This window comes from Thalassophryne amazonica, chromosome 16 (assembly GCF_902500255.1).
Source record: "Thalassophryne amazonica chromosome 16, fThaAma1.1, whole genome shotgun sequence".
Lineage (NCBI taxonomy): Eukaryota > Metazoa > Chordata > Actinopteri > Batrachoidiformes > Batrachoididae > Thalassophryne > Thalassophryne amazonica.
This window is the reverse complement of record NC_047118.1, coordinates 71,274,623-71,301,275: the sequence shown is the minus strand read 5'-3', so window position 1 is coordinate 71,301,275 and position 26,653 is coordinate 71,274,623. Positions and strand designations below refer to the sequence as shown.

Below are 26,653 nucleotides of genomic sequence, written 5' to 3'. Positions count from 1 at the left end.
ATCTCCTGTGCATTTAAAAATCACAATATCATTATATTAATTCCTTGATGACATGTGAATGACTGTTGTGTATTTTTTCATCACAAATGCTGAACAATATAATGATAATACTATGTGGAAAACCTATATAATTAGCTCATACAGCACAGATAATGTACTGTATACAGCTTCAACACCAGAGGACTACTGCCTTGCGACACCAGAGGGCAGGCCTCACTGCCAGTGGCGAGGCACATGGTGCCACAGTGACTCAACAGCAGCAGCAGCAGCCACAGCATAGACGTGGTAAATCAAACTGCTTTGTTTCCTGATTTGTGGAGGGTCTTCCTTTCACAGTCATGTTAAGGAAACTCTGAGATACTTTCTTCATCTATATCTGTGCATGTTCATGTTCCACTGTGTTGGATTGCATGGACAAGTTCCAATCTTGTGGTATTGGTTTTGTAGTACAATATATTATACTTAGTAGCATTAGTTAGAGTTGTGTGTCTCTTGTCTGCTGATTCTCTTTATATACACAGTGTTAGGTTGACAGTGTCCCTTGTGACTAGATTGATTTGCATATCATCTTGAAAGTGTTAGGTAGTAAGATAATAAGATAAGATCAGATATAGGATGGGCCAATAAAATGTTACCACTATTTTAATTCATACAATTTCCAAAATAACAAAGATTTATTTTTCATTTTCAGGAATATAAAATCCTGAAAATGAAAAAGAACTTCAGAGAATCCCTCTTGAGATGTGTGGCAATGTCATCACAAACTTCAATGTGCGTGTTGCAGCTGTAATCCAAAGAGGAGAGTGGATTGAACATGTCATCAAACATTGAACTGTGTGGAAAACAAGAGACAAAGTGGGAAACCTTTGGTATCAAATGTTATTTTGATGCTTCTGTTACAAGTGTGTAAATAAAATTTTCAAAAAAGTTCTAATTTCAAAAACGTACGTACGATCAAAAAGTGGTAACATTTTGCTAGCCCACCCTGTAGTTGAATCTCTGTGATCTCTAGCATTTAGGTTTAGTTGCATTCATCACTTCAGTTGTGGAGTGACTTCCTCTTGTTAGCACTTTCTCTTGCTGCATACTTCAGTGATGATCAAAACATTTTGACTGTTCTCAATACTTACAACCCCAATTCCAGTGAAGTTGGGACGTTGTGTAAAATGTTAATAAAAACACAGTACAATGATTTGCAAATCCTCTTCAACCTATATTCAATTGAATACACCACAAAGCAAGCCCGGCACCAGAAAAAAAATATTAAGGGGGCGATGAGTTTATCACAGGGGGCGGGGTCGCCCCCCCCAAAAGTGTGCACCGGAGGGGACATGCCTCTGAGCGTGTGTAATGAATTGGGTGCACTCCTAGAAAGCTTGTGTATTTAGGGTACACCATTGTATGAGACTGACTAAGAGTAAAGAGCGATGACAGTATTTTTTTTATTATTATTTGTCAAGTGATCTCCTGCATACCACAAAACCAAACCAACAAGTGATCTGAGAAACGACACGAGACAGTAGATTAACCCCACATACAGCCCTCCATCACAACCGCAAACACAGCGCAATTGGGCATGTGTGCCACTCCATGGAACAGAACCCAACTACGCATGCAGTCACAAAGTTCTTCTGAAAAACTGGAGCGAGAAGGAAAGGTGATGTAACACAGTGGTAAACATACCACTGTCCCAACTTTTTTGAAACGTGTTTTCAAGCATCCATTTTAAAATGAGCAAATATTTGAGTTATATAAGTTTATCATTTTGAACATTAAATATCTTGTCTTTGTGGTGTATTCATTTGAATATAGGATTTGCAAATTGTATTCTGTTTTTATTTACATCATACACAACGTCCCAACTTAATTGGAACTGGCGTTGTAGGTAACAATCTCTGTTGTGTTGAATTGAAAAATGAAGGGTTTAGGCAACATGAAACGAGATTCTTCAGTGGATGGTGATGTCTGCATCAATTTTGTTCAGGGGAGTGACAAAGGAAGGGCTACATTGCAGGATAGTGCAAGAGTCCATCACAAGCTCAAAGGTATAGAGAACAAACTCACAACGGAGAGGAAATTGAGTTCAGATGAGACGTCTCTAACATGGAATAGATCCTGTTACAGTTGGTTCACCAACAAGACAAAAATGAGGAGACTAGAGAAAAGGTCAATGTCTCAAAACTGAACCCATTGTAGGTCACTCCACTGATCCAACTGCAAGACTCAGAAGTTCCTTCAGTACTTTCAAATGATCCCTTTGCATATTCTGCCAGGAGGAGAAGGCTGACAAGACTCTGCACAATGTTGAGACCTTCAAGATGAATGATAAGACATTGAAGGCTGCAGAGTTTGATCATGATCTGCACATTGCTCTTCCTGGTTGTGGTGATCTCATGGCAGCAGAAGCAAAATATTAGAACAGCTTTACCCACATTTGACCTTTAGAGGCATGCATATTTATCCCCAAAATGTGTTTCATTTCAAACAATCATTCTTTTTTACTTAATTTTGTTCATTTGCTTGCCTTGGTTGAATCAAAGATGACTTACGAGGTCTGTTAGAAAAGTATCCGACCTTATTATTTTTTTCAAAAACCATATGGATTTGAATCATGTGTGATTGCGTCAGCCAAGCTTGAACCCTCGTGCGCATGCGTGAGTTTTTTCATGCCTGTCGGTTGCTTCATTCGCCTGTGAGCAGGCTTTGAGTGAGGTGTGGTCTACCCCTCTCGTCTATTTTTATTGCGAATAAATGTCTGAACGATTTGGATCTTTGCTGCATCAATTTTTTTTTCCAGAAACTGTGAGAGACCTCCAGGTGGACACCGTTTGAAAAATTAATATGGCTTTCAGGGACGATTTTATGGGGATTAAACATATTACGGGTGTTACTGCCACTTTAAGGACGGCCCACAACTGGCTGAGAGCGCAGCGGCGCATCCCAGCGCCAATGGACAGGCTGACACCCCGCTGGAACAACCAGATCATTTCCAACGTGAAAGCTTTGTTGATCCGGGACGTCGTCTGACTTTCACAAAAAGGCAGAAGATGTGACATCAGCACTTTTTCCGCATATTCCACCGTTATAGGAGTTGGTTTCATGGAAAGAAAAGCGGAGGGACGCGCCACGGAGCCGTTCATTACGCGGGACAAAACCACCTCGGTGTTGGTCTCACAGGACGGCTTAAAGGGTGGATTTCCGACAAATTCCGGTTGCTTCCAGTCGTGTGAATATCCGATTGTGATTGTGCATGAGCTGAACATGCCAGAACATGTCCAATGAGGCTTCATCACGGCGTTTCTTTTCGCCATGCAGCTCCGCCGCGATGCGCGGAATTCCTCCGCCTTTGTTCCTCTTTCCATGACAAAAACTCCTGTAACAGTGGAATGTGCCGTTCATTTCTAAACTGGACGCTGTCTTGATCTGGTATGTCCTCTGACTAGCACAGGAATTGTGAAAAGACGTGGACATCAGCACTTTTTCCGGCACATTAAGACAGACGTGCGGAGGAGTTCGGTGCGTCGTGGTGCAGCCGCTTGGCGCAAAGAAACGCCGTGATGAAGTCTCACAGGACATGTTGGGGCTTGTCCAGCTCAAGCTCAATTTCTCTGATATTCACACGACAGAAAAGCAGCCGGAATCCATCTGAAAGCCGTCCTGAGAGACCAACACCGAGGTGGTTTTGTGCCGCGTCAAAAGCGGCACGGTGGCGCGTCCCTCGGCTTTTTTTTCCATGAAAAAAAAAACTCCTGTAACGGTGGAATGTGCTGGAAAAAGTGCTGATGTCCACGTCTTTTCACAATTCCTGTGCTAGTCAGAGGACATACCAGATCAAGACAGCGTCCAGTTTAGAAATGAACAGCACATTTCACTGTTACAGGAGTTTTTGTCATGGAAAGAGGAACAAAGGTGGAGGAACTCCGTGCGTCACGGCGGAGCTGCATGGTGAAAAGAAACGCCGTGATGAAGCCTCACGGGACATGTGCTAGCATGTTCAGCTCATGCACAATCACCATCGGATATTCACACGACTGGAAAGCAACCGGAATCCGTCTGAAATCCACCTTTAAGCCGCCCTGTGAGACCAACACCGAGGTTGTTTTGACCCGCGTAATGAACGGCTCCGTGGCGCGGTCCCTCGGCTTCTTTTCCATGAAAAAAAAACTCCTGTAACGGTGGAATGTGCCGGAAAAAGTGCTGATGTCCACATCTTCTGCCTTTTTGTGAAAGTCAGACGAGGTCCCGGATCAACAAAGCTTTCATGTTGGAAATGATCTGGTTGTTCCAGCGGGGTGTCAGCCTGTCGATGGGGGCTGGGAGCACGCTGCACTCTCAGCAGTTGTGGGCCATCCTTAAAGCGGCAGTAACACCCCGTAATCTGTTTAATCCCCATAAAATCGTCCCTGTAAGCCATATTAATTTTTCGAACGGTGTCCACCTGGATGTCTCTTACAGTTTCTGGAAAAAATTGATGCAGCAAAAGATCCAAAATCATTCAGACATTTATTCACAATAAAAAATAGATGAGAGGGGTAGACCACACCTCACTCAAAGCCTGCTCACAGGCTAATGAAGCAACCGACAGGCATGAAAAAACTCACGCATGCGCACAAGGGTTCAACCTTGGCTGACGCAATCACATGTGATTCAAATCCATATGGTTTTTGAAAAAAATAATAAGATCGGATACTTTTCTAACAGACCTCGTACAGTACTTTTTTACTGGTAACAATACCAGGCAGGTCACCAAATTAATTAATTTTTTTTTTGTTAATTATGGGGGGGTGAAGGAGTAGGGATACAGCTTTCCAACACAATATTTAAATTCAGCAGGTCAAATTACATAGAAATATGTTGCATTTTCTCATCCAAAGCAAATAGCACCACACTTCCGACAAATTTGATGAAGCAGGTGGCCATTTTATTATGCAAATTAGGCGTGAAGGAGTAAAGATACAGCTTGACAACAACTATAATTGAACTCGACATGTCAAAGTACATAGAAATAGAAGTTTTATTTTCTCTTTGAATGCAAACACAAGCTTCATGAAATGCATGGCCATTTGTTTTATGTATATTGGGGGGTGAAGGGGTAAAGATACAGCTTGCCAACAACAATATTTGAATTCAGCCGGTCAAAATACACAGAAAAGGATGTTTAGTTTGCTTTTATTGTACATATACAACCAAAATTGTGCAAATGTAGATGTAATTGGTGGCCATTTTGCTTTATGCTAAATAGGGGATGAAGGTGTAAAGATACAGCATGACAACAGCAATTTTTGAACTCGGCAAGTCAAAATGCATAAGAATCAGTCTCTTGTCTGCTTTTAACAGAAAATGCCTTGGGCACTTTATACAAGCTTCTTTTTTGAAAATGGAACCTTACTCCATTCTGAGTCACGAATATGTTGCTTGCAGTCACTGATATGGACATAACCTCCTCCACCTCACAGCCACCAGTTGGTCACTGTCTGATGCATGGGGTAGGCTCTGCCCCTGCCTTCTTCAAAATGTACGTACATACCCCAACACTGACAAGGACCTCCACCAAGGACTGTTCTAACATTCCGTACATTCTCACTATGGATTAAAACCTTTAAATCAGGGGTGGGCAATGGTGGCCGAGACACTGCAGGTTTTCCTTGCAACCAGTCACCTCAGCAGGTGGGTTGCTGATTAGCTTCTCCCCTGAGCATAAACACCTGATCATTAATGAAATCATCTGCTGAGGTGATTGGTAGCAAGGAAAACCTGCAGGGTCTCGGCCCTTCATGGCACATGATTGCCCATCCCTGCTTTAAATGTTTCTTGTCTTCCGAGTCTTTATGCTAAAATATCTTCTAGTCAAAGATCAAGACATTTCATCTGCACTGCTCCAGTCCTCCCAGCTGTACATGGGTAGACTCTAATCTGATTTGCGCTGCATTGTCCGGCGATAGATACCATCACCAATGGACGTCACCTCTGGACCAAGAGGTCATTATCTTCTGCTGCTTCTTCTCATGAGAAATCAGAAATTCAGAGATCCCAGTTGTTATCAAATGCAGCATAACTACTGAACTAACTAACTATCAGTTGTGATGTGATGACTGACTCCATAGTTGCTTTGGGTCTCACAAGGAGACATTATACCAATAAGCTAAATCAAGAAAATTCACTTTGCCAGCTTTCACTGTGACCACCTCCTTAATCCCCCCTGCAGTCCAACAACCAAACATACACTCAACAAAAATATAAACGCAACACTTTTGTTTTTGCTCCCATTTTGTATGAGATGAACTCAAAGATCTAAAACTTTTTCCACATACACAATATCACCATTTCCCTCAAATATTGTTCACAAACCAGTCTAAATCTGTGATAGTGAGCACTTCTCCTTTGCTGAGATAATCCATCCCACCTCACAGGTGTGCCATACCAAGATGCTGATTAGACACCATGATTAGTGCACAGGTGTGCCTTAGACTGCCCACAATAAAAGGCCACTCTGAAAGGTGCAGTTTTCTCACACAGCACAATGCCATAGATGTCACAAGATTTGAGGGAGCGTGCAATTGGCATGCTGACAGCAGGAATGTCAACCAGAGCTGTTGCTCGTGTATTGAATGTTCATGTCTCTACCATAAGCCCTCTCCAAAGGCGTTTCAGAGAATTTGGCAGTACATCCAACCAGCCTCACAACCGCAGACCACGTGTAACCACACCAGCCCAGGACCTCCACATCCAGCATGTTCACCTCCAAGATCATCTGAGACCAGCCACTCGGACAGCTGCTGAAACAATCGTTTGCATAACCAAAGAATTTCTGCACAAACTGTCAGAAACTGTCTCAGGGAAGCTCATCTGCATGCTCATCGTCCTCATCGGGGTCTCGACCTGACTCCAGTTCATCGCCATAACCGACTTGAGTGGGTAAATGCTCACATTCACTGGCGTTTGGCACGTTGGAGAGGTGTTCTCTTCACAGATGATGCCAAGGAGATGTGTTGCAACTGCATGAGGCAAATGGTGGTCACACCAGATACTAACTGGTATCCCCCTCAATAAAACAAAACTGCACCTTTCAGAGTGGCCTTTTATTGTGGACAGTCTAAGGCACACCTGTGCACTAATCATGGTGTCTAATCAGCATCTTGATATGGCATACCTGTGAGGTGGGATGGATTATCTCAGCAAAGGAGAAGTGCTCACTATCACAGATTTAGACTGGTTTGTGAACAATATTTGAGGGAAATGGTGATATTGTGTATGTGGAAAAAGTTTTAGCTCTTTGAGTTCATCTCATACAAAATAGGAGCAAAACCAAAAGTGTTGCATTTATATTTTTGTTGAGTATAGGTACAAACATGATCTGCTTGGCAGAGATGAATGAATTAATTAAAGCACTTCGAAGACATGTAGCAGATGTCATGTAATGACCAATGTGTTGGATGATGTCGTGTTGATGTTTCTTTTTTAATAACAGACAGCATCTGTCTGAGCCTCATCATGCGGGCGCCCTCTCATCTCCTCCATCCAGTGTAATTAAAGCCTGTGGCAAAGGACAGATATGTTCTTACGCCAACTAAAAGAAAATGAGAACTGTGGATTAAGGCAGAGAAGGAAGAGAGGAATGATTGAAATAGAGAAAATTAAATATGTAGGCGAGAGCTGCAGCACAGAGATGTAAGAATGAAAGTTCCTCAGTCTGAATCAGCCTCCATGAAGGTCCTCTCCTCCGCTTAGTCTTTGCATCCGTCCGGTTTCACTTCTAGACTCTGTCAGTCTGCCGACCCCATTCTCTAATCCCATGTTTGGCCTCTAAACCTCTATAGATGTCTGGAATTCCTCTCACAGCAGGACACCTCCAGCTGTCACTCAGGGAAACTCACATGTCCATGTGTTTGTCTCCGATGTCTCTACTGGCTTCTACTGGTGGTTTGCTCTCACTGCGGTATTGTATCACTTGCTGTTCCGGAGCACAGCGGTGTTTTGCTGTATGTGTTAGCTGTTTAATCTGCGCAGTTAGATTGATCTAGTTAACTAGATAATGATTTGTTTCACAGTGTAATCTTCACATGCCTTAACTAAAGCACTCCCTCTGCTGAATCACCTCTAAATTATTTACACATTATTCACTTTGTGTGTTTTTAGGAATCCGCTAGCTTAGCGCAGCTACTAGCTCTTAGCCGGTTTAGCATGGCGGCTTTTCCTGTCTCTCCCGCACTTTTCTGCTCTGGGTGTGAAATGTTTAGTTATTCCTCGGCCTCCTTTAGCAGTAATGGTACTTGTAATAAGTGTAGCTTATTCGTAGCTTTGGAGGCCAGGCTGGGCGAATTGGAGACTCGGCTCTGCACCTTGGAAAATCCTACAGCTAGCCAGGCCCCTGTAGTCGGTGCGGACCAAGGTAGCTTAGCTGCCGTTAGTTCCCCTCCAGCAGATCCTGAGCAGCCGGGAAAGCAGGCCGACTGGGTGACTGTGAGGAGGAAGCATAGTCCTAAACAGAAGCCCCGTGTACACTGCCAACCCGTTCACATTTCTAACCATTTTTCCCCACTCGGCGACACACCCACCGAGGAACAAACTCTGGTTATTGGCGACTCTGTTTTGAGAAATGTGAAGTTAGCGACACCAGCAACCATAGTCAATTGTCTTCCGGGGGCCAGAGCAGGCGACATCGAAGGAAATTTGAAACTGCTGGCTAAGGCTAAGCGTAAATTTGGTAAGATTGTAATTCACGTCGGCAGTAATGACACCCGGTTACGCCAATCGGAGGTCACTAAAATTAACATTGAATCGGTGTGTAACTTTGCAAAAACAATGTCGGACTCTGTAGTTTTCTCTGGGCCCCTCCCCAATCGGACCGGGAGTGACATGTTTAGCCGCATGTTCTCCTTGAATTGCTGGCTGTCTGAGTGGTGTCCAAAAAATGAGGTGGGCTTCATAGATAATTGGCAAAGCTTCTGGGGAAAACCTGGTCTTGTTAGGAGAGACGGCATCCATCCCACTGTGGATGGAGCAGCTCTCATTTCTAGAAATCTGGACAATTTTATTAAATCTTCCAAACCGTGACTACTCAGGGTTGGGACCAGGAAGCAGAGTTGTAGTCTTACACACCTCTCTGCAGCTTCTCTCCCCCTGCCATCCCCTCATTACCCCATCCCCGTAGAGACGGTGCCTGCTCCCAGACCACCAATAACCAGCAAAAATCTATTTAAGCATAAAAATTCAAAAAGAAAAAATAATATAGAACCTTCAACTGCACCACAGACTAAAACAGTTAAATGTGGTCTATTAAACATTAGGTCTCTCTCTTCTAAGTCCCTGTTAGTAAATGATATAATAATTGATCAACATATTGATTTATTCTGCCTTACAGAAACCTGGTTACAGCAGGATGAATATGTTAGTTTAAATGAGTCAACACCCCCGAGTCACACTAACTGCCAAAATGCTCGTAGCATGGGCCGAGGCGGAGGATTATCAGCAATATTCCACTCCAACTTATTAATTAATCAAAAACCCAGACAGAGCTTTAATTCATTTGAAAGCTTGACTCTTAGTCTTGTCCATCCAAATTGGAAGTCCCAAAAACCAGTTTTATTTGTTTTTATCTATCATCCACCTGGTCGTTACTGTGAGTTTCTCTGTGAATTTTCGGCCCTTTTGTCTGACTTAGTGCTTAGCTCAGATAAGATAATTATAGTGGCCGATTTTAACATCCACACAGATGCTGAGAATGACAGTCTCAACACTGCATTTAATCTATTGTTAGACTCGATTGGCTTTGCTCAAAATGTAAATGAGTCCACCCACCACTTTAATCATACCTTAGATCTTGTTCTGACTTATGGTATGGAAATTGAAGACTTAACAGTATTCCCTGAAAACTCCCTTCTGTCTGATCATTTCTTAATAACATTTACATTTACTCTGATGGACTACCCAGCAGTGGGGAATAAGTTTCATTACAGTAGAAGTCTTTCAGAAAGCTCTGTAACTAGGTTTAAGGATATGATTCCTTCTTTATGTTCTCCAATGCCATATACCAACACAGGGCAGAGTAGCTACCTAAACTCTGTGAGTGAGATAGATTATCTCATCAGTAGTTTTACATCCTCATTGAAGACAACTTTGGATGCTGCAGCTCCTCTGAAAAAGAGAGCCTTAAATCAGAAGTGCCTGACTCCGTGGTATAACTCACAAACTCGCAGCTTAAAGCAGATAACCCGTAAGTTGGAGAGGAAATGGCGTCTCACTAATTTAGAAGATCTTCACTTAGCCTGGAAAAAGAGTCTGTTGCGCTATAAAAAAGCCCTCCGTAAAGCTAGGACATCTTACTACTCATCACTTATTGAAGAAAATAAGAACAACCCCAGGTTTCTTTTCAGCACTGTAGCCAGGCTGACAAAGAGTCAGAGCTCTATTGAGCCGAGTATTCCTTTAACTTTAACTAGTAATGACTTCATGACTTTCTTTGCTAATAAAATTTTAACTATTAGAGAAAAAAATTACTCGTAACCATCCCAAAGACATATCGTTATCTTTGGCTGCTTTCAGTGATGCCGGTATTTGGTTAGACTCTTTCTCTCCGATTGTTCTGTCTGAGTTATTTTCATTAGTTACTTCCTCCAAACCATCAACATTGTCTATTAGACCCCATTCCTACCAGGCTGCTCAAGGAAGCCCTACCATTAATTAATGCTTCGATCTTAAATATGATCAATCTATCTTTATTAGTTGGCTATGTACCACAGGCTTTTAAGGTGGCAGTAATTAAACCATTACTTAAAAAGCCATCACTTGACCCAGCTATCTTAGCTAATTATAGGCCAATCTCCAACCTTCCTTTTCTCTCAAAAATTCTTGAAAGGGTAGTTGTAAAACAGCTAACTGATCATCTGCAGAGGAATTGTCTATTTGAAGAGTTTCAGTCAGGTTTTAGAATTCATCAAGTACAGAAACAGCATTAGTGAAGGTTAGAAATGATCTTCTTTTGGCCTCAGACAGTGGACCCATCTCTGTGCTTGTCCTGTTAGACCTCAGTGCTGCTTTTGATACTGTTGACCATAAAATTTTATTACAGAGATTCCCAGATGTACTGAGTGTTTCTTTCTCTTTTTGCTCTGTATGCACCACTCTGCATTTAATCATTAGTGATTGATCTCTGCTGTCTTCCACAGCATGTCTTTTTCCTGGTTCTCTCCTCAGCCCAAGCAGTCCCAGCAGAAGACTGCCCCTCCCTGAGCCTGGTTCTGCTGGAGGTTTCTTCCTGTTAAAAGGGGAGGTTTTCCTTCCCAGTGTCGCCAAGTGCTTGCTCACAGGGGTCGTTTTGACTGTTGGGGTTTTTCCGTAATTATTGTATGGCTTTGCCTTACAATATAAAGCGCCTTGGGACAACTGTTGTTGTGATTTGGCGCTATATAAAATAAAATTGATTTGATTTGATTTGATCACAGGGCCGTGATGTGTTCACACATGTAGATCTCTTGTCAAACTCTTAGGTTTTCGCCTGTGCCCTCTGCAGGAGGTGCAGATCTTCACTGTTCTTTTCATTTGTTTGGATGGATGGATGAGCAGAAATGCAGTGTTTATCCCGCATTTGGCACAGAAATATGTTGCTTCCCAGTTGGGGAAAAAAGCAGCTTGGAACCAAACTTTCAGAGTGGATTTCAGGTTATTTGAATATAATTTGCAGCAGTCAGTGCCTTCACTTTGTTGAGTGATGGAGGTGTTTGTCTATGTGGAATCAGAAGATACCCTGATTACTGACTGAGGATTTGGAGCGTCCTGGATCCAGACAAAGATCAGGGCTTTCAATGACTTCCTAGACTCTTGAACGCATCATACATGGTCAGATCATGTTTGGGAGCATGTGCTTGTGCTGCACATTGCCACATGTACCAGCATGGAATCACTTTCAGTCCACAATGGCAACCATCCATTCAGACACCCAGTCCATCCCATCTTCTTCATGTGGGCTAAGTATCACACCTGTAGAGACATTTAGTTATCTCAGCAGTGACGTTCATGTGTCTGGGTCCTTGTTTTTTGAGAGGTGCCTGGGAAAAGCTTATGGAGTCATCATCTCCTCCATCACTGAGTCCATCATCTCCTCCTCCATCACCATTTAGTACACTGCTGCCAGGAGCAGACTGCAGCGTATCATCCATGCAGCAGAGATTGCAGTCTGCCATCCCTACAGGACCTGTATGGCTTCAGGGCTCTGAGGTGAGCAAGGAAGATTGTGGCCGATCCCTCCCACCCAGGACACAAACTTTTTGTCATCCTCCCCTCTGGCAGGCAGATGAGGTCCATCAGGACCAAAACCTCCATACACAAAAACAGGTTCTTTCCATCCACAGACTAATAAATAATGCCAGAGACCCTCACTTACCCCCCCACTACCACAAAGTACAGATTGGTCATCCCTGCACTGAAGTGCTGTACATTTGTACTTCAATCACCTGTTTTTGCACAGTCCCCCTCCATTACATTATATTTATCTTTATTTAACAGTGACTATATTATTGCCAATCTGACTCATTTACTGCTTACAGATGTGTTTTTTTCTTTTCTTATTCTTATTGTTTATGCACCAATAACACCACATCAAATTCCTTCTATACTCAACAAAAATATAAACGCAACACTTTTGGTTTTGCTCCCATTTTGTATGAGATTAACTCAACGATCTAAAACTTTTTCCACATACACAATATCACCATTTCCCTCAAATACTGTGCACAAACCAGTCTAAATCTGTGATAGTGAGCACTTCTCCTTTGCTGAGATAATCCATCCCACCTCACAGGTGTGCCATACCAAGATGCTGATTAGACACCGTGATTAGTGCACAGGTGTGCCTTAGACTGGCCCACAATAAAAGGCCACTCTGAAAGGTGTAGTTTTGTTTTTATTGGGGGGGGATACCAGTCAGTATCTGGTGTGACCACCATTTGCCTCATGCAGTGCAACACATCGTCCTTCGCATCATTCGTGAAGAGAACACCTCTCCAACGTGCCAAATGGCAGCGAATGTGAGCATTTGCCCACTCCAAATCGGTTACGACGACGAACTGGAGTCAGGTCGAGACCCCGATGAGGATGACGAGCATGCAGATGAGCTTCCCTGAGACAGTTTCTGACAGTTTGTGCAGAAATTCTTTGGTTATGCAAACCGATTGTTCCAGCAGCTGTCCGAGTGGCTGGTCTCAAGAACGATCTTGGAGGTGAACATGCTGGATGTGGAGGTCCTGGGCTGGTGTGGTTACACGTGGTCTGCGGTTGTGAGGCTGGTTGGATGTACTGCCAAATTCTCTGAAACGCCTTTGGAGACGGCTTATGGTAGAGAATGAACATTCAATACATAAGCACAGCTCTGGTTGACATTCCTGCTGTCAGCATGCCCAATTGCACGCTCCCTCAAATCTTGCGACATCTGTGGCATTGTACTGTGTGATAAAACTGAACCTTTCAGAGTGGCCTTTATTGTGGGCAGTCTAAGGCACACCTGTGCACTAATCATGGTGTCTAATCAGCATCTTGATATGGCACACCTGTGAGGTGGGATGGATTATCTCAGCAAAGGAGAAGTGCTCACTATCACAGATTTAGACTGGTTTGTGAACAATATTTGAGAGAAATGGTGATACTGTATATGTGGAAAAAGTTTTAGATCTTTGAGTTCATCTCATACAAAATGGGAGCAAAACCAAAAGTGTTGCGTTTACTTAGCAATAAATTTGATTCTGATTGTGATGAGGTCAGTGGTCAGATATGTTTGTTGATGCTGATATCTTTGCAGGAGAACGTCTTTCGGTTCCTGGTGCTACCTGTCTTACTGCTAACTCGTGACCTAAGGCGGTGACTGGATGTCTTTAATTACTACATATCTTTGGAGGATCCTTTGACATTTTGGGCCATGCAATACGTTTCTTCTGTTTGTGAAGGATCTCAGAAGCTGGAGAAAACCAAGAGGAATGCTGGAGTTCACCTGGCTGCAGGAGATAGATGATACTTTGGAGAGGTGGGGGTGGACCAGCTGTGTGCTTGGATGATTGCATCCAAGACCCAAGCAGAACCATAGTGTGGTAGATGCTCCATGTCCTGACCTGACTCAGAAACCATAAGGTAAGTTATTAGAAGAAGAGAATTGGACTAAGTGTGCAACACAGAGCGAGATGCCAGGAGAGAGACACAAGAACATCTTGTTGATAAATTCATTCATCACTGATTATCATCCCCCCTTTGCTATTTTTATAGAAGTATGGACTGGGACATAAAATGTATGAAGTACTTATTTATTGGAGGGTTTTAAATTTTTAATTAAAATCTCTTGAATAACTTCACCGACTGACTTCATCACCTTCTCTGAAGTGAAGACACGACTTTTATCTGAGGATGATCAAGAGTCATTTCATATGAAATTGCCTCTGGTGATAACATTTATGGGACTCTGAGCTTGTAAAGTGTTAGAAAAGATTATGTCTCCGTTAAAAAAAATCCAGAGGATTAGTTCCTGTTAATGGTCCTGATAAGAGACTAATGACGACTGATGACAGAAATCCAAAAAAATCTAAATTCTTTGCCTCTGGCATCTGAGACTGTGAGAACTACAAACCACATGTACAAACGTATAACTGCACAGACAGGAGCTCACTGACTAAACGGGACAAGCAGTAGTGGTGGACTTGTCTGTCCAGAGGAGTAAGTCTGGTACTTATCCTCGGATACATAGCGTGAAGTGGATGAATGCCTATGAAACCTCCTGGAGAGGACACCAGTCCATCGCAGGTTAGTTCACTTGTAATGACTAGTAATCAGGATAAAAACACAAGTGATTTGGATCCAATTTCAGGTTCAAAGTTGAGTGATCAGGATCAAATCACTCATCAATAAGGATTACAGATGAATGATTCAGCTCAATGTTCAGGATTAAGGATGAGTGTTTTGGTAGAAATTCAGGATTAAAAAAAATGACTGATTGGGATCAAAGCAGTCTGTGGTAAGTATCAAAGATGAATGATCAGGATTATTCTTCAGGATCAAAGATGAGTGATAAGAATCAAACTTCAGGAGTGAGTCAACTCTCTGTGCTCTTCGAATAATGATACTATACTCCAGAAATAACAGCTTTTCAACAGCTCATCACTAACGCAATCTTTGTTGAAATGTTACACAAACTTAAGCACACAGCTATTTCACAGCAGTCATCAATAAACTGATGCTGACAGACAGGTTGAGAGGACTGAATTTTGAACTGATTCTCTCTATAGGATCAAGGTTGAGTGATCAGGATCACGCTTCAGGATAAAAGATGATTGATTAGGATTAAAGATCAGGATCAACTTTCAGGATAGAAATTGACTTATCAGTTTCAGAGCATGAAGCAGCAATAATCAAAGGTGACTGAGCATGATCAAAGCACTCAGCAATGAAGAGACTGAGCAGGATCAAAGAACTCAGCAGTGATGATCAAAGTTGACATATGAGGATGAAAGCACTCAACAGTGAAGATCAAAATTCAGTTATGAGGATCAAAGTACTCAGCTATGAAGATGAAAGCTGACTTATGAGGATCAAAGCACTCAGCAATGAAGATCACAGCTGACATATGAGGCTCAAAGTACTCAGCAATGAAGATCAAAACTGACTTATGAGGATCAAAGCACTCAGCAATGAAGATCATAGCTGAATGAACATAACTTAGAACTTGGAGGACTGAGACGATGCAAATGAAGAGTCTTATGCAGGGACACTGAAGCACAGACTGGGACTGAAACCCGCGTTCTATATCTTGGTATTCTGACTCCTGTCCCACAGAATCACCTGCTCTTTTCACTTCCATAAATCTGAGACTCCTTTGATTCCTTGATTTCTAATTGGACCTTTATGGGATTCCAAAATGTTTTCATTTCAACTGAACTGAACCTTATTTCACTGTTTCATGTGAGTGAATCCTATTTACTGACTGACGTGAGATCTGGACCGAACAGACCCGGGACTAAAGTGTCAACACTTAGTCCTGTTAGTCACAACGTCTCCTGTGACAGAACTGTTAGCGCACATGTGCCACACACACATACCTGACCCACTTTTCAGGTTACTATGGCAGCCAACAATAACAGCCAGAGACGTCAAAGACAACCCCCCAAACACACACACACATACATACACACACAAGGGAAAAAGCGTCAGATTTTCCCCCAAAAAACCTGTTATTTGCTTGTATTTTTCTTTTGTATTTATGTCGACATCCTCATTTTCTCTATTTTCTTCTATATCAATTTGATTTTTGAGCTTTTCATTTATTTTCATTTCCCTATTTTTTTTTTCATTTTCTTTCCTGTTTCCTTGCATTCCTTTCTGGTTTAAAAACGCTTTCCTTTCGTTTCCTTTATATCTTGTTCTTTTCCTCATTTGCGCTTCCTTTCATGTTTACTTTTTCATTCCCATTGACTTTCTGTTGTCTTTTCCTTTTGTGTTTACTTATCTTTTTCCTTTACTTTTTAGATTATTTTGCTTTCTTTTTTCTGTCTTCCCTTCCTGTTTTACATGTCTTTAGTAATTCTGTAATCACAACAACATAAATATTCTGATGTTTCTGTCTACAAAATAAATCTATAACCTGAACCTGATCCAATCATCTTTCTGCAGGAGCACCCTCAGCTCCAGTCCTGGCTCCAGGACCAGACTTCAAACCCATCTCAGGTCCAACATCTTCAGAGCTGCAGCTCAATTAGACTTTCAGCCAAAGTGTCGGAACGGCTCGGCCCCTTCAGCAGCTCGGCCCCGAATCCAGATGCTGCTTTGTGCCAGACAGGATTAGCTCCCTCTTCCCCTCCATCCTGCAGCCTCTTCTTTAACAGCCCTCCTCTGATCTGCTGCCACGATCACACTATTACCCCCCCCCCCCCCCCAAAAAAAAAAGCTACACAAATGAATGCACACATCCAAAATTATTAATGAGGACACAGAAACTTTAGGCTCCAGCTGAACCACCTCAGACTGGACTCAGATTCTTCCACTCGCTGACTCGGAAGATGAGATGAAACTCCTCCAATCATTTTTTTTTTTCTGACTCAAAGTCTGAGCAGCATCCAGATTTATACAAAGCTCTACGAATGTGAGCTAATTCTAACAGCAGGTTTATTAAAATAAAAAAATAACAATAGCAGTAGTTGATGTTGGATCCTTTGACCTTTTACCTAGGGATCTATATACATATAGGTCTACGTCTGTCTGTCTGTCTGTCTGTCAAAGATAAACTCCCAAACTATAATATGTAGCCCTAAAAACTATATATATTCTGAATCCTCATGACATGGGGAACAAACTGGTATCAGTTTTTAAAAGGTGAACTGAAAATTACCCCCAAAATAGCCAGCTATGGGTATGACCTGGCAGATTCAAATTTTCAACCCTGTATATGTGTTGGCCATCTCTGTTTATTTAATCCCTTTCTATAGCACACTCAGCACAGCACAGCCACAGCACACTCAGCAAAACATTAGCATGCTTAGGCTGAGGCTGTGGGAATGACCAGGCAGATTCAAATTTCCAGCCCTGTATATGTGTTGGCCATCTCTGTTTATTTAATCCCTTTCTACAGCACACTCACCACAGCACAGCCACAGCACACTCAGCAAAACAACAGCATGCTTAGGCTGAGGCTGTGGGTATGACCAGGCAGATTCAAATTTTCAGCCCTGTATATGTGTTGGCCATCTCTGTTTATTTAATCCCTTTCTATAGCACACTCAGCACAGCACAGCCACAGCACACTCAGCAAAACAACAGCATGCTTAGGCTGAGGCTGTGGGAATGACCAGGCAGATTCAAATTTCCAGCCCTGTATATGTGTTGGCCATCTCTGTTTATTTAATCCCTTTCTACAGCACACTCGCCACAGCACACTCAGCAAAACAACAGCATGCTTAGGCTGAGGCTGTGGGTATGACCAGGCAGATTCAAATTTCCAGCCCTGTATATGTGTTGGCCATCTCTGTTTGTTTAATCCCTTCCTTCACCTACTTTATCTTCTCAACTGTTAAGCATCTGACTGTCCTGTACAACCCAGTTTGCCTTCCTGTCTGAATACATTCATTTTATGTTTGTAAAATTGCAATGTAAAAACAGTGAACTACAACACTACCTCAATTTTGATTCATTGATATGTACATTTACTGTTACCTACCTTTTGTGTGTAATTTTGTTATAAATTTGATTGCAAAATAAAGTCTGCATGAAGGACTTCAAATGTGTTTGTCTTTTAATCAAGTATTTCCACTTAGTTGGGGGAGTCCACCTCTTATAGTTCTGCTGGACAAACGTTGGCCCATTAACTATTATACGTATTTATAAGACATCAGCATTACAAAAACAAATGCAGGGCAATTGTTTTGATTAAAATGATTGGCATTTGGCTTATGTCTAAAACAGGTTAACCTGGGCAGCACCGGGTACCCCAGCTAGTGTAATTTTAAAACAACAGGATGAGCCTGACGTTCAGAAGGTTCACACAGCAAAACCTATTTCATGTGGACTGACCCATCTTATCGTAAGGTCTTACTGAAATGTGCAAATGGAACAAGGAACTGTCTTTTCAGCAAAAATGGTCAGGATTCTTAAACACAAGCAAACTGGAAAGCGGAACATTATTTATTTATCTGTTTGTTTGTTTTTCATTTAACCTTTGTGGTGATTCTGCAGTCACTGATGTCTGTGGCATATCTCAAAAAGACATGACTGGATTTCATTGAAATGTGTTGGAGATATACGTAGGTCACAGATCCAAGAAAACCCATTAAATTCAGGATCAGATCAACCAGTAATTAGGATAAAAAATTTGTGATTTGGATCACATTTCTAAGCATGAACCAATCAGGATTCAACTTCAGGACCAATGTTCAGGGTAAAAGATGAGTGGTTAGCATCAAAGATGAGTGGTTGGGACTGAGCTTCAAGATGAAAGGTGTCATCAGGATCAAAGACCATGATTTAGAATAAAAGACAAATGATGAGGGTAAAATATTAGGCTCCAACTTCAGGATAAATGTTGAGTAATCAGGATCAAAGCACTCAGCAATGAGGATTAAAGATGAGCATTTAGGATCAAACTTCACGAAATGAGTTATTGGGAGCAAACCTCAGTGATAATGAACAGACCTCAGGCTCAAAGGCAAGCGATAAGGATCGATGATGAGTGATCAGGATCAGATTTCAAAAATGCGTGATGAGGATCAAAGATTAGTTATCAGAGTCAGACTTGAGGATCAAAGGTTAGCCCCCAGGATTATAGATGAGTAATCAGGATCAGGCATCAACTATGAGTGATCACGATCAAAGATTAGTGATGAGGCCCAAAGATTAGCTTCCAGGATCAATGATCGTGATCAGGATCAAAGCAGTCAGCAGTAAGGCTCAACAATACATGATGACAATGTGGTTCAACAATCAAGATCAAAGTCAATCAAACAGGATCACAGGTCATCAATCAGGATCAATGATAAGCTGTCAGGATCAAACATAACAGGATCCATTCAGGATCCAGGATTGTATATTCATAGACAACGATTTGCTCTGTTGATCCACAGTGAAAAGGTTCCAGGTTCTCTTCTGTCCTGGTGCTTTCTGAGTGGTGTTTGTGTGTTCTCCCCATGCTTGTGGGGGTTCCCTCTAGGTGCTGGTTTCCTCCCATTTCCAAAGACATGCAGGTTAGGTGAATTGAAAACTTAAAAGTGACCATAGGTGTGAAAGTATTTGTCTATATGAGGCCCTGCAATTGATTGGCTGCCTGTCCAGGGTGAACCCCACCTCTCACCCAATGACCCCGAGGAAAGGCTCCAGCCCCTCTGACCCTTAATTGGAATAAGCAGGTTTTTGAAAATGAATGAATGTTTTATTGTACAAAAAATGGATTTTGTACTGAAGCACTGCATTAGAGTGAACTAAAGTTTGGAATTTAGTTTGGAAAAGAAGTTGCAGAGTGCATCATCATCATCATCACACATCCAACCAATGTACAATCAAAGAGGAATAACTGAAATCTGACCAAATGCTGTATTTCAGTTGCAAAGAGAGAGTGTGTGTGTGCATGTGTGTGTGTGTGTGTGTGTGTGTGTGTGTGTGTGTGTGTGTGTGTGTGTGTGTGTGTGTGTGTGTGTGCATGCGCATGTGCGTGCGTTTCCATGTGTTTGTGTGTGTGTGTGTGTGTGCGTGCATGTATGTGTGGTTGTTTGTGTGTGTTTTTGCATTTGTGTGCGTGTGTGTGTGTGTGTGTGCGCATGCAAGTATGTGTGTGCATGTATTGCTGTATGTTATATGTATGTATACTTGGATGAAGCGTAGCCCTAAACAGAAGCCCCGTGTACACCGCCAACCCGTTCACATCTCTAACCGTTTTTCCCCACTCGACGACACACCCACCGAGGATCAAACTCTGGTTATTGGCGACTCTGTTTTGCGAAATGTGAAGTTAGCGACACCAGCAACCATAGTCAATTGTCTTCCGGGGGCCAGAGCAGGCGACATTGAAGGAAATTTGAAACTGCTGGCTAAGGCTAAGCGTAAATTTGGTAAGATTGTAATTCACATCGACAGTAATGACACCCGGTTACGCCAATCGGAGGTCACTAAAATTAACATTAAATCGGTGTGTAACTTTGCAAAAACAATGTCGGACTCTGTAGTTTTCTCTGGGCCCCTCCCCAATCGGACCGGGAGTGACATGTTTAGCCGCATGTTCTCCTTGAATTGCTGGCTGTCTGAGTGGTGTCCAAAAAATGAGGTGGGCTTCATAGATAATTGGCAAAGCTTCTGGGGAAAACCTGGTCTTGTTAGGAGAGACGGCATCCATCCCACTTTGGATGGAGCAGCTCTCATTTCTAGAAATCTGGCCAATTTTCTTAAATCCTCCAAACCGTGACTATCCAGGGTTGGGACCAGGAAGCAGAGTTGTAGTCTTACACACCTCTCTGCAGCTTCTCTCCCCCTGCCATCCCCTCATTACCCCATCCCCGTAGAGACGGTGCCTGCTCCCAGACCACCAACAACCAGCAAAAATCTATTTAAGCATAAAAATTCAAAAAGAAAAAATAATATAGCACCTTCAACTGCACCACAGACTAAAACAGTTAAATGTGGTCTATTAAACATTAGGTCTCTCTCTTCTAAGTCCCTGTTGGTAAATGATATAATAATTGATCAACATATTGATTTATTCTGCCTTACAGAAACCTGGTTACAGCAGGATGAATATGTTAGTTTAAATGAGTCAACACCCCCGAGTCACACTAACTGTCAGAATGCTCGTAGCACAGGCCGAGGCGGAGGATTAGCAGCAATCTTCCATTCCAGCTTATTAATTAATCAAAAACCCAGACAGAGCTTTAATTCATTTGAAAGCTTGACTCTTAGTCTTGTCCATCCAAATTGGAAGTCCCAAAAACCAGTTTTATTTGTTATTATCTATCGTCCACCTGGTTGTTACTGTGAGTTTCTCTGTGAATTTTCAGACCTTTTGTCTGACTTAATAACTTGATAATTATAGTGGGCGATTTTAACATCCACACAGATGCTGAGAATAACAGTCTCAACACTGCATTTAATCTATTATTAGACTCTATTGGCTTTGCTCAAAAAGTAAATGAGTCCACCCACCACTTTAATCATATCTTAGATCTTGTTCTGACTTATGGTATGGAAATAGAAGACTTAACAGTATTCCCTGAAAACTCCCTTCTGTCTGATCATTTCTTAATAACATTTACATTTACTCTGATGGACTACCCAGCAGTGGGGAATAAGTTTCATTACACTAGAAGTCTTTCAGAAAGCGCTGTAACTAGGTTTAAGGATATGATTCCTTCTTTATGTTCTCTAATGCCATATACCAACACAGTGCAGAGTAGCTACCTAAACTCTGTAAGTGAGATAGAGTATCTCATCAATAGTTTTACATCCTCATTGAAGACAACTTTGGATGCTGTAGCTCCTCTAAAAAAGAGAGCTTTAAATCAGAAGTGCCTGACTCCGTGGTATAACTCACAAACTCGTAGCTTAAAGCAGATAACCCGTAAGTTGGAGAGGAAATGGCATCTCACTAATTTAGAAGATCTTCACTTAGCCTGGAAAAAGAGTCTGTTGCTCTATAAAAAAGCCCTTCGTAAAGCTAGGACATCTTTCTACTCATCACTAATTGAAGAAAATAAGAACAACCCCAGGTTTCTTTTCAGCACTGTAACCAGGCTGACAAAGAGTCAGAGCTCTATTGAGCTCAGTATTCCATTAACTTTAACTAGTAATGACTTCATGACTTTCTTTGCTAACAAAATTTTAACTATTAGAGAAAAAATTACTCATAACCATCCCAAAGACGTATCATTATCTTTGGCTGCTTTCAGTGATGCCGGTATTTGGTTAGACTCTTTCTCTCCGATTGTTCTGTCTGAGTTATTTTCATTAGTTACTTCATCCAAACCATCAACATGTTTATTAGACCCCATTCCTACCAGGCTGCTCAAGGAAGCCCTACCATTATTTAATGCTTCGATCTTAAATATGATCAATCTATCTTTGTTAGTTGGCTATGTACCACAGGCTTTTAAGGTGGCAGTAATTAAACCATTACTTAAAAAGCCATCACTTGACCCAGCTATCTTAGCTAATTATAGGCCAATCTCCAACCTTCCTTTTCTCTCAAAAATTCTTGAAAGGGTAGTTGTAAAACAGCTAACTGATCATCTGCAGAGGAATGGTCTATTTGAAGAGTTTCAGTCAGGTTTTAGAATTCATCATAGTACAGAAACAGCATTAGTGAAGGTTACAAATGATCTTCTTATGGCCTCGGACAGTGGACTCATCTCTGTGCTTGTTCTGTTAGACCTCAGTGCTGCTTTTGATACTGTTGACCATAAAATTTTATTACAGAGATTAGAGCATGCCATAGGTATTAAAGGCACTGCGCTGCGGTGGTTTGAATCATATTTGTCTAATAGATTACAATTTGTTCATGTAAATGGGGAATCTTCTTCACAGACTAAAGTTAATTATGGAGTTCCACAAGGTTCTGTGCTAGGACCAATTTTATTCACTTTATACATGCTTCCCTTAGGCAGTATTATTAGACGGTATTGCTTAAATTTTCATTGTTACGCAGATGATACCCAGCTTTATCTATCCATGAAGCCAGAGGACACACACCAATTAGCTAAACTGCAGGATTGTCTTACAGACATAAAGACATGGATGACCTCTAATTTCCTGCTTTTAAACTCAGATAAAACTGAAGTTATTGTACTTGGCCCCACAAATCTTAGAAACATGGTGTCTAACCAGATCCTTACTCTGGATGGCATTACCCTGACCTCTAGTAATACTGTGAGAAATCTTGGAGTCATTTTTGATCAGGATATGTCATTCAAAGCGCATATTAAACAAATATGTAGGACTGCTTTTTTGCATTTATGCAATATCTCTAAAATCAGAAAGGTGTTGTCTCAGAGTGATGCTGAAAAACTAATTCATGCATTTATTTCCTCTAGGCTGGACTATTGTAATTCATTATTATCAGGTTGTCCTAAAAGTTCCCTAAAAAGCCTTCAGTTAATTCAAAATGCTGTAGCTAGAGTACTGACGGGGACTAGAAGGAGAGAGCATATCTCACCCATATTGGCCTCTCTTCATTGGCTTCCTGTTAATTCTAGAATAGAATTTAAAATTCTTCTTCTTACTTATAAGGTTTTGAATAATCAGGTCCCATCTTATCTTAGGGACCTCGTAGTACCATATCACCCCAATAGAGCGCTTCGCTCTCAGACTGCAGGCTTACTTGTAGTTCCTAGGGTTTGTAAGAGTAGAATGGGAGGCAGAGCCTTCAGCTTTCAGGCTCCTCTCCTGTGGAACCAGCTCCCAATTCAGATCAGGGAGACAGACACCCTCTCTACTTTTAAGATTAGGCTTAAAACTTTCCTTTTTGCTCAAGCTTATAGTTAGGGCTGGATCAGGTGACCCTGAACCATCCCTTAGTTATGCTGCTATAGACGTAGACTGCTGGGGGGTTCCCATGATGCACTGTTTCTTTCTCTTTTTGCTCTGTATGCACCACTCTGCATTTAATCATTAGTGATCGATCTCTGCTCCCCTCCACAGCATGTCTTTTTCCTGGTTCTCTCCCTCAGCCCCAACCAGTCCCAGCAGAAGACTGCCCCTCCCTGAGCCTGGTTCTGCTGGAGGTTTTCTTCCTGTTAAAAGGGAGTTTTTCCTTCCCACTGTAGCCAAGTGCTTGCTCACAGGGGGTCGTTTTGACCGTTGGGGTTTTACATAATTATTGTATGGCCTTGCCTTACAATATAAAGCGCCTTGGGGCAACTGTTTGTTGTGATTTGGCGCTATATAAAAAAAAATTGATTGATTGATTGATTGATGTGTGCTTATGTATTATTATGTATTATTGTGTATGGTTTGTTGCATGTGTGTGCATTTGCATGCGTGTGTGTGCGTGTCTGCATGTGCATGCTTGTGCATGTGTGTATGTGAGCTTGTGTATATGCATGTGTTAGTGTGTGTGTGTGTGTGTCTGTGCGCGCGTGCGTGTGTATGCGTGTATATGCGTATGTGTGTGCATGTGTATGTGTATCCATGTATCCATACATGGATGTGTGTGGTTGTTAGTGTGTGCGTGTGTTTGTATGTGTGTGCTTGTGTATCCATGTGTTTGTGTGTGTGTGCATGTATTGATGTATGTTGTATGCATGTATACTTGTGTGTGTGTGTGTGTGTGTGTGTGTGTGTGTGTGTGTGTGTGCGCGCACATGCATGTGTGTGTGTGTGTGTGTATATCCATGTATCCATACATCATACATGGATGTGTGTGGTTGTTTCTGTGTGTGTGTGTGGTGTGTGTGTGTGTGTGTGTGTGTGTGTGTGTGTGTGTGTGTGTGTGTGTGTGTGTGTGTGTGTGTGTGTGTGTGTGTGTGTGTGTGTGTGTGTGTTTTCACCTCCTACCTGACGGACATGGAGAACTCTCCGGGAGCACTTTCACTCTCCCGGACCAGAAACGCTCCACACTCTCTGTGTCTGAGTCGACTCTCGGCCACGCCGCGAGATATTCGACCTGCAAACCACCTGAAACAAACAAACAAACAAACAAAAAAGGATGGCTGCAGATTCCTCTCATGTTTAATTTAGTGCAGGTTCAGGACACTGAAAGGAGACGTGACGACTCCCAGCTGTGATGATCCAGGCTGAGCGGGAAATAAATGAAAGATTAGCACCTTTGTGGAGCTATTTTTATTTTGCTGCACAGTGTGCAGACAAACAAATCCCAAAAAAGCTGCATTTTAGATCTCAGCGGCACAGCATGAATAATAAAGTGTTGTTTTTCATTTTGTTGTTCTTAAGTGGAGCAGTTTGTTGAGTTTCCTTAAATCATTCTGCAGCAGCAGTCGCTTTGACATCTCAACCAAATCAAAAGTAACATTAAGGTCAAACTGTGACAAGGTCACACGGTCACCGCCTGCAGGCCACACCCCCACAGGATGCGGTGACTCATGTAACTCAGAGATGATTGACTGTTTGACCTAAATTAGGTGAGAAGGTGTGCCTGATCAGATCGCAGTCAGAGAATGTTTCTAAATCATTCTAAATTTTTGCACAACTCATATTCATCAAACTTGTTGAACTAAGAACATGTCAGACATCTGGATCCTGGATTACTGGAAAAAATAAAAGTTAGAATTTGGCCACGTGTTGGGATGGTCCCTTACACCACACTATCACACAAGTGTAAACAGTACGACCTGAGACAACCAACCAGTAATATCACACAATTAGCTTTTAAGCACCACCCCGCGTGATCATTCATGGAAGAAGGATGACCAGGACTCAGTTCTCAGACTGACCTCAGCTTTATTACAGAGAATGAGTCAAAGTAACAATAACACAGAGTCTCTGGGTTCACTACAAAGCTTGACCTAACAATCAGACAGAGTCTGGGGTTGTGTCAGGCGCTCTGAATAGAACTCTACCTAACTAAATCTAAACCCTTTTACAACCCCAATGAAGTTGGGATGTTGTGTGAAATGTAAATGAAAACAGAATCTGCAAATCCTCTTCAATCTATATTCAATTGAATACACCACAAAGACAAGATAGGAGGTCTGTTAGAAAAGTATCCAACCGTTTTTTATTTGCAAAAACCTGTTTCATTTGAATCATGTGTGCTTGCATGAGCCAACCTTGAACCTTTGTGCGCATGCATGAATTTTTTCACGCCTGTCGATTGCGTCTTTTGCTGGCAAGTAGCATTTGTGTGAGGACGTGTGTCTGCTCTCGGCAGATTTTCATTGCAAGGAAAATGAGGGAACGACTGGAGCAGCGCGACTGCATCAAATTTTGCCAGAAACTGGGCAACAGCCAGGTGGAAACCATTCGGAAGATTCAGACGGCTTTCATTGACGATCCTATGGGCATCACACAGATTAAGGAGCGGTACAACTGGTTTAAAGACGTCCGCACAACGGTGGAGAGCGAGCCACGCAACGGTCGGCCATCAACATGCTGAAATGACCAGATCATTGCCAAAATGAACGCTGTGGTGATGCGGAACCGTCATGTGACTATCCAAGAAATTGCGGAAGAGGTGGACATCAGCACTTTTTCGGCACAT

The 26,653-nt window shown here is 42.1% G+C and overlaps 1 protein-coding gene across 1 annotated transcript in view; it reads right to left on the bottom strand.

Moving 5' to 3' along the window:
- Positions 1 to 26,653, bottom strand: part of grapa (GRB2 related adaptor protein a) — a 96,324-nt gene that overhangs the window by 48,236 nt on the left and 21,435 nt on the right. The window contains exon 3 of the mRNA XM_034190675.1: positions 24,991 to 25,110. Coding sequence (XP_034046566.1) covers positions 24,991 to 25,110 — 120 coding nt within the window. The remainder of the gene's footprint in view (positions 1 to 24,990; positions 25,111 to 26,653) is intronic.